The sequence below is a fragment of the Tetranychus urticae genome, chromosome 3 (assembly GCF_039701765.1).
Source record: "Tetranychus urticae isolate SD_2017Ah chromosome 3, NJAU_TeUrti_SD_1.0, whole genome shotgun sequence".
In the NCBI taxonomy this organism is placed as follows: domain Eukaryota; kingdom Metazoa; phylum Arthropoda; class Arachnida; order Trombidiformes; family Tetranychidae; genus Tetranychus; species Tetranychus urticae.
The window spans coordinates 9,085,693-9,098,794 of NC_142960.1; the positions used below are offsets into that span (position 1 = coordinate 9,085,693).

General features: G+C 32.6%; 3 protein-coding genes across 4 annotated transcripts; 1 reads left to right on the plus strand and 2 right to left on the minus strand.

The window, feature by feature from the left end:
• The first annotated feature begins 637 nt into the window (after nt 1-637).
• On the plus strand, nt 638-5,447 carry LOC107369257 (glutamate [NMDA] receptor subunit 1). Its single transcript, XM_015937200.3, has 5 exons — nt 638-1,232; nt 1,313-1,444; nt 1,525-3,409; nt 3,490-3,920; nt 4,001-5,447. The coding sequence occupies exons 1-5, from the start codon at nt 1,029-1,031 to the stop codon at nt 5,159-5,161; spliced, it is 3,813 nt and encodes a 1,270-aa protein (XP_015792686.2). The 5' UTR covers nt 638-1,028; the 3' UTR covers nt 5,162-5,447.
• Nucleotides 5,448-5,652: 205 nt separating this feature from the next.
• On the minus strand, nt 5,653-6,596 carry LOC107369353 (uncharacterized). The gene is made up of 2 exons (XM_015937320.3): nt 6,067-6,596; nt 5,653-5,989 (listed from the first exon to the last, which is right to left on the minus strand). Exons 1-2 carry the CDS (start codon nt 6,464-6,466, stop codon nt 5,799-5,801), a joined length of 591 nt encoding a protein of 196 aa, XP_015792806.1. The 5' UTR covers nt 6,467-6,596; the 3' UTR covers nt 5,653-5,798.
• Nucleotides 6,597-6,632: 36 nt separating this feature from the next.
• IntS3 (integrator complex subunit 3) lies at nt 6,633-12,540 on the minus strand. Of its 2 annotated transcripts, XM_015937207.3 has the most exons (15): nt 12,327-12,540; nt 11,982-12,076; nt 11,571-11,654; nt 11,406-11,489; nt 11,229-11,342; nt 10,261-11,142; nt 10,080-10,171; nt 9,547-9,993; nt 8,849-9,471; nt 8,647-8,760; nt 8,351-8,564; nt 8,197-8,288; nt 8,026-8,098; nt 7,522-7,645; nt 6,633-7,037 (listed from the first exon to the last, which is right to left on the minus strand). In XM_015937207.3, the coding sequence occupies exons 2-15, from the start codon at nt 12,051-12,053 to the stop codon at nt 6,951-6,953; spliced, it is 3,102 nt and encodes a 1,033-aa protein (XP_015792693.1). In that variant the 5' UTR covers nt 12,054-12,076; nt 12,327-12,540; the 3' UTR covers nt 6,633-6,950. The 2 variants fall into 2 exon arrangements, with proteins under 2 accessions (XP_015792693.1, XP_015792692.1); XM_015937206.3 differs by lacking the exon at nt 12,327-12,540 and having other exon boundaries at nt 11,982-12,086.
• Between the last annotated feature and the right edge of the window lie 562 nt (nt 12,541-13,102).

The window sequence follows — 13,102 nt, forward strand, 5'->3', positions numbered from 1 at the left end:
TTTGAACAGGTACATCTCTGTAAACTACTCAATAGGCAAACTGTTAGTTCAATTGGTAGTCGAGAAACCTATTTTAATCTTGTTTTAAACTAAACTGTTTAATTTTCAACCAGATTTAACCTTAAATTTAGTCTTGAAATCAAATGTAATTAATCTGTTTTCCTCTAAAAGTCCATACTTTTTATTCAAAACCAGAAGCACTGGATCAATTCAATGTATTTCTGATCCTCATCTCTATTCTCATCCTTCAAGACATTCAACTCTTCACACAAATATCATTGTATTTTCAGTTTGTTTTTGCATATACTTTATCAATCCAACATTATTGTATACAAATCAAATTTATTTGTAAATCCTATTTATTAATTATGCATCACATTGTATGCAATATGAAAATGAATATACAATTATGAAAAAAAAGGTTATTCGATTGATTTTTCATTCATTTAAATAATGTTATTTATCTAGATTATTTAGAGTCATCAGTTAAGATTTACCGTTGACGCTTTCGTGGAAAAGAAAATTTTAATGAAAATTTAATGAAACGTTTATGATAATTAATTCAGATTTGAATTTGATAACAAATATTTTTTATAAAGGATTATTGCTATGGTAACTAAAGAGTAGCAATTTTGACGCCTTTTATGCCTTTCTTTTCAAATGAATTTTATTCTGAAAGATGCTAGGAATGATTCCATGTCCAATAAGATGGATGAAAAGGCATCCGCGAAGATATACAACTGAACATTTTATAGCATCCTCTGAATCTTTCCTTGTGAGTGTTACCATCTCATGCAATGTCATCAAGTTAACTCGTTTGTTTCTTTTATCTTCATTATCTGCTGAAGTCTTGCTTTATTTATACTTTTGCTTCCCTTATTCATTCCAATGGATGGATAATTATTCTTATGAATCAAGTATAAATAACATCATTATCATGTGTAAATTTTGAGTGATTCAACTTCATTTTGGTCTAGTCAACTGTTTTTTATCAATTTATCCTCATAAGAAGCTGTAAGATCAACAGTATGATGATATTTTCATATTGTTCATTTGATTGGAGTCTTCTATGGTTGACTATCAGTTTGATATGTCAGTTTCCTACATTGACAGTTGGTCGCTGGCCTTCCTCAGGTCATCATCAAAACAAAATGTCTTCATCTGAATCGTTGAAAGTAATCAATGTTGGTGCTGTTCTTGAAACAAGTGAGAGTATCGGCCAATTTTTTCAGGTAAATTTTAAAGCTTTCCTTTTACTTTTTGATTCTCTATCTATTTTATTAACTTTGTGCTTCTCATACTAAACTTGTAGGCAATCGAAGAGGTCAACATGGAACCCAATGTACTTCCACCTGGAGTATCACTTTATGCAATTAGTAATCCACCTTCACCTAATCCGGTTCGAATGGTTCAAGAATTTTGTGAGAAAATGATTAAATCAGAGGTATTTTTTTGTAATCTTGTTATCATAAAGAAATCATAATTATTATTGTTATATTCAAATTTACTTTCTTTTCCTTTCAGGTTTATGCTGTTGTTATTGATGATGTTGACTCACCCGAAGCATCTGTTATTTCCCAGACTTGTGATTTTTTGAATATACCAGTAATTGGACTATCTAATCGAAACAGTTATCTATCGGATACTCATATGCATTCTGTCTACTTGCGCACAGTTCCGCCTTATTCCCATCAAGTTGATGTTTGGATTGAAATGCTAACTACTCTTAATTATTCTCATGTTGTTTTTATTCACGGCGCTGATTATGATGGGAGAACAACTTTTACTCGATTTCAAAGTCTAGCTGAAAAATCAGGCATTCAAATTCGTTCAGTGATTGAATATGAAACAGGAGTGACAGATATAGTTGACGAATTGGAAGAAGCTGATGAAGAAATTCAATGTCGTGTTTACCTCTTGTATGCCAATGAATTAGAAGCCCAATCAATATTTTTAGAAGTTCTTAAACTAAATATGACTTTACCCGGTTATGTTTGGATTGTTTCAGAGGCAGCACTTAGAGCCACAAATGTTCCTGATGGCGTTTTAGCCTTGCAATTGTTCAATGCAAACAATCGAGCCAGTCATATTGTTGATTCAATTTACATTATTGGCTTGGCCATTCGTGATATGTTACCAATAGAAAATGTTACCCGTCCACCGTCAAAATGTGGCGATTTGTCAGCTAATTCATGGGAAACTGGACCAACTTTCTACAATTATCTGAGAAAACAGTTTCTTCTTTATGGTAAAACTGGTAGAGTTGCATTCGATGGTAAAGGTGATCGCATTGATGCCGAATATGAAATAATCAATCGTGTCAGAGGTCGTTCAGTGACTATTGGTCAATATGCCTTTTCTCAATCTAAAATGAAAATGCACCTTTCTTTGAATATCAATGAGATTACATGGCCTGGTGGCCAAACAACTCAACCTCTTGGTTATGTTCGCCCAAATCATTTGCGAATAGTTACACTCGAAGAAGAGCCCTTCATTTTTGTTCAAGGTCCCGTTTCAGGGGCAGAAGAATGTATCGGTGATACTTTTCCTTGTGGCAAAACTGATACAACCACTGGAGTCGAACGAATGTATTGTTGCTCAGGTTATTGCATCGATTTCCTCGTCGATCTCTCTCGACGACTAAATTTTACTTATACATTGTACCAAGTTGCTGATGGTGTTTATGGTAATTTTGAACACGTAAATGGTACAAATGAACCTAAAGTATGGACTGGATTAGTTGGTGATTTGATTTACAAGAAAGCTGATATGATTGTGGCTCCATTAACAATAAACCCTGAGCGCTCTCTTTTTATAGAGTTCAGTAAACCTTTCAAATATCAGGGAATCACAATATTGGAAAAAAAGTTACCCAAACGTGCTGGTTTAGCGTCATTTTTGCAGCCTTTTGAAGAAAGTTTGTGGTTATTAGTTATGATTTCGGTTCATGTTGTGGCCTTAGCTTTGTACCTTTTAGATCGTTTCAGTCCTTTTGGCCGATATAAGCTTCCCAACTCTGATGTTACAGAGGAAGATGCACTCAACCTTTCTTCTGCTATTTGGTTTGCTTGGGGTGTTTTGCTTAACTCTGGTATTGGTGAAGGCACACCCAGATCATTCTCAGGTCGAGTTTTGGGAATGGTTTGGGCTGGTTTTGCCATGATAGTTATTGCTTCTTATACTGCCAATTTAGCTGCTTTTCTAGTCCTTGAAAGACCAACGACTTCTCTCACGAGTATCAACGATCCTCGTCTTCGTAATCCAACGGAAAGCTTCACTTATGCAACTGTAAAAGGGAGTGCTGTTGAAATGTATTTTAAAAGACAGGTTGAACTTAAGGAAATGTACGAGTATATGCTTGATAAAAATTATCCTACTGTTGAAGATGCTGTTTTTGCTGTTAAAAATGGTAAAAATTATTATCTATTTACAGCTTGTGACTTTATTATTCATTATTTATTATTTATCATTCTTATTATTTATTGTTAGATGAAGTTTCTGCACTGTTTTGGGATTCTGCTCGTCTGGAATGGGAAGCGGCAAAAGATTGTGATTTAATCACTGCTGCTGAACAGTTTGGTCGGTCTGGTTATGGAATTGGTTTGGTAAAAAACTCTTTCTGGACCGAACAAATGAATTCAGCTATTCTTTCTATGCATGAATCAGGCTTCATGACTGACCTAGATAATAAATGGATTCTCTCAGAGGATAATGATATGTGTCTTAATCGAAATGATCCTGTTCCAACGACTTTAGGACTTCGCAATATGGCTGGAGTTTTCATACTTCTTGGAGCTGGGATTATTGGTGGAATTGCTTTAATTGTTATTGAAGTTGTTTACAAAAAGAGACAAGTCTCTCAACAACGACAATTGGAAAGTGCAAGAGCTGCTAGTGAAAAATGGAAACGATTTGTTGAAGTAAGTAAAAGCTACACTAACTACTCTATTTATTTATTTCATTTATTAACTATTACAATTTTTTATCTTAATTTCATTAGAAGCGTCGCCTGTATCGGACTAATATTCATGCTCTTCGTCAAGAGCAACTTCGTCAAGAACAATTGAGATCAGAAAAGATTTATTCAAGTAAATTAGTAGACTCTCAACAACCAAATAAAATCGAAAAGCCTACAGAAGGACAAGTTCATAGTCAATCTGAGAAAACTTCTGAAATAACTAAGCGAAACCCTAGTCAACATCAACAGCAATATTATCAGCAATCATCATTAACTTCTCAATATTCAAATTATCAAGAAACAGAACAAAGATCTCAACGGTTACAAGCATCAAGTTTTGAATCGGATCATCAGTGTACTCCATTGGCAAGTCAACATCATCTGTATGATATCTCAACCGCTCACCATCAACCTCATCAAGACGCGACACCATACACAGTTGAAAGAGGATTGACTGAAATGAAGATGGAAGATAATCGAAAGAAGAGAAAAAATGACGTCGAAATTGAATCTAAAATAGTTACTCCTCCAAGTGAATATCAAAGAAGTTATCATGAACAAAGTGGTCCCTACAGGTCTGCAAAGGGCAAAAGTAGTCAGCAAGCAGCGCATCTTCGCCAAGCACACCAAAATCAGCCACAATATCAGCAACAAATCCGTTCACAGCAACATCAGCAGCAACATTACCAACAAAAACAACCACAATTTCATCAGCCTCCTCCTCATCATCAAATTTCTTCCCATTCCCAACAATCTCAAGTTATCACATCTCAACCTCATCTTCCTTCAGCATCTTCATCATCAAACTTGCCAGCATTTCAACATTCGCAACAAACTCATCCTCGCTCTCTTCACCAAGGTTACACTGCCTCAGTAACACCATCTTTATCTCGATCAGCTCCGTCTTCTGTTGAAATTGAAATGGCCAAAGCTTCTTTGAAAAAATCTTCCAAGCCTGCCAAAGAGGTATCTTCAGGTAAAGGTGTGGGTAAAAGCTCAGAAGTATCCAGAAAACGATTTCTTAAACGCGAATCTTCCATGAACTATGAAAGAGGATCAACACCTGATAGTTATACTCGAGGAGGTGATTCTCGACGAGGAACACCTTCTCCGAATCAAGGACATTTGATCAAACCTCCTCATGCTTTAGTTTATTCCTCAAGACCTCAAGATTTTAATTTCAGCTATGGTTATACTACTTAAAGTGATCGAGGTTTCAATCACTAAGCAACTCTCAATTAAGCCATTAAAGTGTTTTTTTGTTGAAAAGGTCAAGTATGTAAACTACCATGTACAGTTCAGCCAAACAAAAACTCTACTTCAAGTGAGATTTACTTATAAATTTAAAAAAATTTGTTGATTAACTGCCGAAAATTGTTACTATTAGATTAATTGAAACAAATGATCTTAATCTTATCTCAATTGCTTCCGTAACTTATCCTCTCCTTTCCTATTAACATAATTTATAAACAAGAGTTTATAAACAAAATCTGTTGATTGCTCTGATAATTAATTTTAAACGGGAAATGATGAATACGGTTTGGGTTCTCAAGAGCTAAATTCAATAGAGGCAAAAGGGATAATTTAAAACAGCTAAAAGTTAACATTCTTGAGTCTCTTGAATCATCCTCTTTTCAATACTCATAATGTTTGAACATAATAAATTTGGCCTTTGATTTGATGTAGTTAAATGATGACATTTTACAATTTTAATTGCATTGATAAAATTGTTAATTAACGACATTTGTTGAAGTTAGAATAATTTTCACGATTTTCTATTGAAATGTTAATTTAAATAGTTTGAAGGTTCGATTTTTAAATATCCTAATTTAGACTAGATTCAATTTGAACCTATTGGCGATGATCCAGTCATTAGTTGGACTTTAGGCTTGACAATTAATCCATAAATAGTTAATTGTATGCTTAAAACTATTGTCGAGAACAAATAAATTATGTCAAAAATGATACAGAAATACACAAATAATACAAATAAAAGATCATCGTAAATAAATCCACTTTCAATTCTGTGACCTAAAAATGAAGATAAAAAAGCAAAATGTCAAAACTTGACTAAGTATGTAATTAGGATAATTAATTTTATTAGTTACCTTCTCCAATTACTTTAAGAAAGAAGTAAATATCCAGAAAAATTGCAGCTAATTGAGAGAAGGCAGCAAATCTCATTGTTGCAGCAGATGAAGTATAAGACGAATAGAATGTTAATGCTTTACCAAGAAAGTTAAAGGCAAAGATGGGAATTAATATTCGGAAAATGATTTTTGAATCAATGTTGACCAATTTAGGTGAGTTGACCTTTAAACTTGAAATAAGGTATAAGCTGAATAAATAGATGCTCAAAATTAAATAAACTACACAAAAAACAATTGAAGTGTGTGTTAATCGCTGTGTTTTGATTAACTCTTGACGAGTTAATCCTAGACAAGTTTCTGGAGCTTTTTCCGCTCTTTCTTGATCCAAGGGATGATTTTCTGAGGGATTTCCATTCATAGGTCAGCAATGATGAACACAAGATCAAGTCTCTTTTCAATCTTTGAACCATTCGTTATCAATCTCAGCTTAGGTCGACTCCGGTAACAAGACAATTATAGATGGACACAATTGTTGGATGAAATTGGTATAAAAATGGAAAATTTGAAATGAACAAACACTCATGTTGAAAAATATCATAGCTTGTCTTATAGCAAAAGCGTAAACAATTTATTAAATTTAGAGTTGATGATTTCTTAACATTTGTGTAAGAATGATTGCATAGTATTTACAATGTCATGGTTTGATGATTTATTTTGATCGTTATGAGGGAATTATGATGTTTTTTGTTTGTAATCAAAGTGGTGGTATATTTTGTCTTTTGATTGATGAGAAGGACTTATAACACAAGAAAAGGAGGATGACGATTTCATTCGAATTTATAAGCAATGAAATGAAATGAGATGTTAAAGAAAACAATTATTACATAAATATTGTCCGGATACTAATCCGAATCTGAAGGTACTATAGTTTTCCTCTTTTTTCTAGGAGTCGATGATTTATTCTCTTTTTTCACTGGTGTTGTTTCCTCCTGAGAAAAAGTAAATTAATATATGATCAACGTAAATTTGATATTTTTATCTAGTTTATATTGCTGTTAAACTCTGGTATAAAAATTGCCATCTATTGATTTTTTATGAAAATCATTTTTATGGAGTAAATATTGTATCAAATTTCAATACAAGTAAAGGGTGTTCAATGTAATTACTTCCAAACTGGCGGAGCTTAAATTTTGATAATCACAATCAAAAACATGATAAGACAAGATAACCAGAGTAAAATCACATTTAACCTTTCATCCTTCACCTTTGTTATTGCGATGTCACTCTAGTTATCTTGCTTATCGTGTGATTATCAAAATTTTAGCTCCGCCAGTTTGGAAGCAATTACATTGAACACCCTTTAGTTGACAATGTTATGACCACTTAAGAGTTAAACAAACAATATTTTTGTGTTTGAAATAATTTCGATGAATCTGATTGCATATTAAAGACTCATGAATATATGAAACTCACCTCAGACGCTTCAGTATCACTATTTGATTCTTCAATTGGTTTAGCTTTTACTTTTTTATTTGACGTTTTCCCTCTTTTTGGTTTAGAATCATGATCTTCTATCAATGCAAAAAGGTCACTAAATCTGAAAAAAAAGAAGAAAAAACATTAATTTTTGTTCAAATATGCGAATTAATCTCTTGAGTTAGAAATCTTTCAAAATTTGAATAACTGTATCCATGAAATGTCCAATTCAATCAGACATCTCTTTTGATAATGGTCAAAAATTGGAAGATACTCATCGAGAGTTTATATAATAATATTGGGTTACATCTCTTATAGTTGCGCATCACGGGATAAGTTTGCTACTGTTAAGTTGATAATGTTTTCAGATAGTTCAGTCTATTGATAAGCGTTATTTTGCATAGTTTAACATGAAAGTGAATTTGAACTTCAAGGCTTTCTCTAAGCGCAAAATTGATAAAAATTAACCGCAAATTATTTTCTGTGTGTATTACAACTTACCTAGCTTTTTGAGAATCACTGCTAAGCTCTTGGGAAGATATTAAAGCTTTTTGAATGGATTCATGAGTAAAAACTGTAAAAAAGAAGAAAGTGAAAATGAAGATTTCAACATTAAAAAAGATGTTAGATGAATATTTGCCGTGCAGAAAATAAGAAATAATTTACACTTACACCTACTATTCATATTTGTTTGCCTCAGCTGGTCCAAATAAATTAAAATTTGTTCTGTACTATTAGGTAATGAAATTTTGTGGTTTGCAGGCCTGAAAGTGAAAAAAAATGATTAAATAAATTATAACAAATTAACAGAAAATACGACAGCTACCTTTTCCTTTTAGTCAAGTTTGGTTTAGTTAACTGCGTGCCAAGTAATTCAGCTAATTTCTCCCAATTATCATTACTAGTCCAATATTTTAACAAAGAAACAACAAAATGGTCTTTATCACGTACATCACGACTGATTATGTGCTTCAAAAGCTCTTGACTCGGTACTTCTCGCTTGATAAGCAATAATATATTCGTAAGGGCTTCAGAATGTTCTATGGTAAATATAAAGGTGAATTAATAAACTGATTTGATAAACTTAACAAATTTAGTAAGAAAATTATTGAAAATATTTACTTTGAAATTCTAATTTCGGTAGGATAGGTAGTATATATTCAACAGGCATCGAATGAGCGATAAAAAGTTGCCAAAGACAAAACTGTTCAAAAGTTTCCCATTCTAGACTAGCATCTGCGAAATACAGAAAAAAATATTAAAAGTACAGTTAATATTATTAAAGATGATTATAAAAAGAGAAATAGAAGTTCAAAATACTCACTTAAAAGAGGTAATAGACCATCTTTACGAAACATAGTTAAATTTCCTTGTAAAATAAGACAAACCAGTTCTTGGAGTTGACTTGAATCGATACAGGATACAATAAGATGTAATAGATCTGGATTGTTTAAGGCAATCATGGGGAAATGATTGTATATATCTGGTATCAGATAGCAGAATAGGTTGATATCATCATAATCTGCGCAAGCTTTCAGATCGGTGAGAAGGCAGTTTTTTAAATCTTTACCCAGAGATTTAGCAAAATCTCGATAAGGTGATACTTTCCCATCATAACTTTTGCTAACCTTCATGTAATATAAAAGTAGATAACCTATGGAAGGCTGACTTGATGACATTTCGTTAAGAAGAGAAAGAATAGGAACTCTATTTGGATTTTCTTCCGGTGTTTGACATAAATTGCGAAAAATAACAAACAAAGGAGAGCCAATAGACTCCTCGAGAGCTTCTTCATCAGGACATTCAGGAAATATTGATTTGGCAATTTCTTCACGCAATGCATATAAAATACAATCAGGTAAAGGAGAGTCTTCAATACCGAATTCATCATCTTGTAAAATTAATTGAAGAATTTTTTCCATCATTTCACATCGAGTTTCATTGTCCCTAAAATAAATAAGAATTGTGTGATTACATTTCATTATCTTGCCTTTCGTGAATTGCAGACTAATTACTACTTACTTTGACTCTTCAAGAGCTATTACGGTAGACCTTAATTCCTCATTGAGGCGCCCAAGATTTGTTTCGTAGGCAGATTTAGAAAAGGTTGTTGGGCCATTCATTGTTTTTTTATCTATACAATTTATATTATTCTCAGCAAGAGAAGTGACTGATTTTTTATCGATCCCATCTGGATGAGGAACAGAACCACCATTCGGTCCTGAGCTACCTTCAGCTTCATCGTCACTAAATCGATTTTCAGATGTATCAACATCATTGTGATTATTTGTTCTCGGTGGGTCAATGATTATCTCAGAATTATCACGAATAGGGATTGTTTCAGCATTAACGGGAATTGAATTGTGCAAGGGGTCACTAACAGCACTACAAAATTCAGGAAAAGTCTCTCTAATTAATAAACGAAGCTCACGATCCAATTTGGGGCTTTCAAAAAGTGATGATAAAGAACTGTAACAAATAAAAAAGACAAAAAATTAGTAAAAATGAAATAAACAAACAAATTGAATTAAGAATAAAAACAGATGGTATCTTACGGTATGACTCTTTTCTCTAAAATTTGTGATAATGATGTGCTAACTCCTAGTTTTACTTGAGGTGTTAAACTGGGACAGAATTGAGTAACAATCTGTAAAAAAAGTAAACAGTTATTATATAAAAGAGCTCTCAGTTTAAAGATTTTTTAAAGCCGGAAAGCTTTCAAAGACTAAGACTTACTCGACATAAAAAGTTTAATAATCCAGTTGCCGTCGGTGGATGATTTCTCATAGAATGAAACATCAATAAAATAGCTGGTTCAATGTTCATAATATTATCTCTTTCTGGGTCATAAAATAGCCAATCATAAAATAATGATAATTTGGCATTAGCTGCAGCTACACTAGAGGTACATGAAGAAAGGATCCAACTAATGATTGCCCAACGAGGAATGATTTCTGAGCAAAGAACTTCATTGGAAGGATGAATAACACCACAAATGTAACGAATTAAATCACAACGAAGAGATTGACTTTCTGGAGTTGATAAATATTGGCGTTGGAACCATTCTTGATAACGTTTTTGTTGACCAAACTTAACAAGTGATGTAAGGTACAAAATTTTCTTTTCCATGTCTGGAGTCAAACGACATTGCAGGAATCTTCGTGAGGTTCTACAATGCATAAGTTGCAATACGCCTTGGAAATTTGGTGATAGTGAAGTTGGGTTGTTGAAAATGTCTTTCCAAATTTTTTCAAATTCTGTTATTCTGGCAACATTTTGTAGAAGTCTGACTAAATCCCGTCCAATGACCAGACAATCTGTAAACTTTTCTCTCAACAACGAACTGCACAAATCAATTTCTTTTTGTCTTAAAAGTGTTAAACTAGGTGAACTGTGATCAACAATTAATCTAAGATAGGTATAAACTGATATGGCTATGAGAAAACTGTTTTTATCAAGCCAAGAACGATTGTCTATTAAAAGGTCCAACATTTTCTCTGTTAACCATAAATTTTTAGCTGATACATCTCCGCCAGCAATTGAACGAAGTAAACTTATAGCAATAGTTTCACAAGCAGTAATAGAATTTTTTATTAACTCGCGGAGAACCCAAATCAACTGCAATTAAAGAGTGAGAAAAAATGTGTTAAACAATGATGAAACAAAGTTAGCTAATAAATAAGTTAACAAATTAGTGTACATACCTGAGCACGACACCCATCGTGTAGTTTAGGATATCTTTCCAAGATAATACGATTTAAGAGGGATATCACAAGATTCATTCCATCTCTGGAAACATAGGTCAAATCTCGATAATACTGTAAAGGAAAGGAAACAAATGATTAAAATCGATAGTTATTATTATATCAAAGTTTACTTACTCGAGGAGCGTTTGGTGGGTCAACAAGAATACTGGTCAATAATCCAAGACAAACATTATCATGATCTTGAGTACTTTTGGAGACCTGGAAAATAAATGTTGTAGATTTAGATTTGTTGATCATTAAAAGTTAAAAAACTACATTCACATAAAGATAAAAACGTACAGTTGCTATTAAAGTATCATGAGCCTCTGACTCTGAAGATCCTTTGATTAATTCTTGAAGCAGTGTGTATGACTTTTCGAAACGCTGGAAAGAGAAGAAGGAAACACAAGAAAAACATTGTTAAATTGCGAATCAGGTACATTGAATCAAAATGTGGATAGGGTTGAGAGTGGTTACAAGAGAAAAAAAATATTAAAAAGTGCAAGGGATGGAAAGAGAAGGAGAGGAAAAAAGAAAGAGGCAAAGAAAGAGAGGGAGAAAGAGAGAGAGAGAGAGAGAGGAAAAGAGAAAGTGGAAGATGAGAATAACTGATGACAAGAAGTTGACAAAAACAGTTCAAGACATGGGAGAGGAGAGGGTAAAATTGAATGTGTTACAATCAAATTGAATTATTATTTAAAGAATAATTACTTCATCAATGTCCTCTTTACAGTCGATGGGGCTCAAATTGAGCAAAGGGAGTCTATTGAAATTAGCCTGCATTAGATTTTGCTTGTTTCCAAACACTTGAAAAAAGATGATGAAGAAGAAAGAAACAAGTAAGTGGCAGCTTCAATATATACCATTTTGAGATGCCTGGATGGCTCATACCGCCCCCTTGGTTGCCATTTTGAAGCAAAGGCGCGACTCTTTAAATTTCATTCAATCAACAGAATCAAAATTAACTGAATTCTGTCAATTTACTCAACCTGTAATCTGAATAATTTCATTTTTGATAATCTCGATAAAAGGTGAATCACCTAGGATTGTACTTACATTTTTCTTTAAATCGATAGTAAACCAATCATTACATCAATGTAACAGCTATTTCCACAAAAATATAAAACTCGGTTAATTAATCGTTCCTGTTTGACTAATTGATTAATAAAAAATCTGGAAATTAAAATTGAAAATTAAATTCGTCTAAATCAAGAGTTTAAAATGAAAGAATTAATAAAAATATAAATTTTACTCGTAAAAGGAAAATGCCACCTCGTGTTGACAAAAAAAGCTATTATTTAAATAAGTTATTTTTGTAACACAGGATGGCGCTCGATTCAGCGTAATTCATTGACTTAACGGTTCATTATTTTTAATTTACAATTTTAATTGATAGTTAATTTTGAACTGAATAAACAAATTTTTATGTTTAATTTTTAGTCTGTGCAACTATCCTACATAAAATGAAACATTTCCTGACCAAAGACATTTTAGACCGGAATTTAAAGGTAAAAATTAAAAACTTAAAAACTTTAAGCGGACAAATCGTAAAGGGATTAAGGCTTGAAATAATTTCAGCTGAACTTGAAAAAAGATTTAATAAAGACTCATTTATAGTAGATTAATTTACTTTTCATAAATTTAAACTTTTAATCTTCCAAATTTTAAAATTATCCTATTTATCACTCATTACTTGCATCTGTGTAAATCTCCTTAAATACACGCAAAAAATGATGTTAGCATTTTGTACCTTACATCACTGGTTAAGTTGGTCAACAAAAACGCTATCAAGAATGGAAACGCCAATATTTATCAACCCCAGAATGTCGATC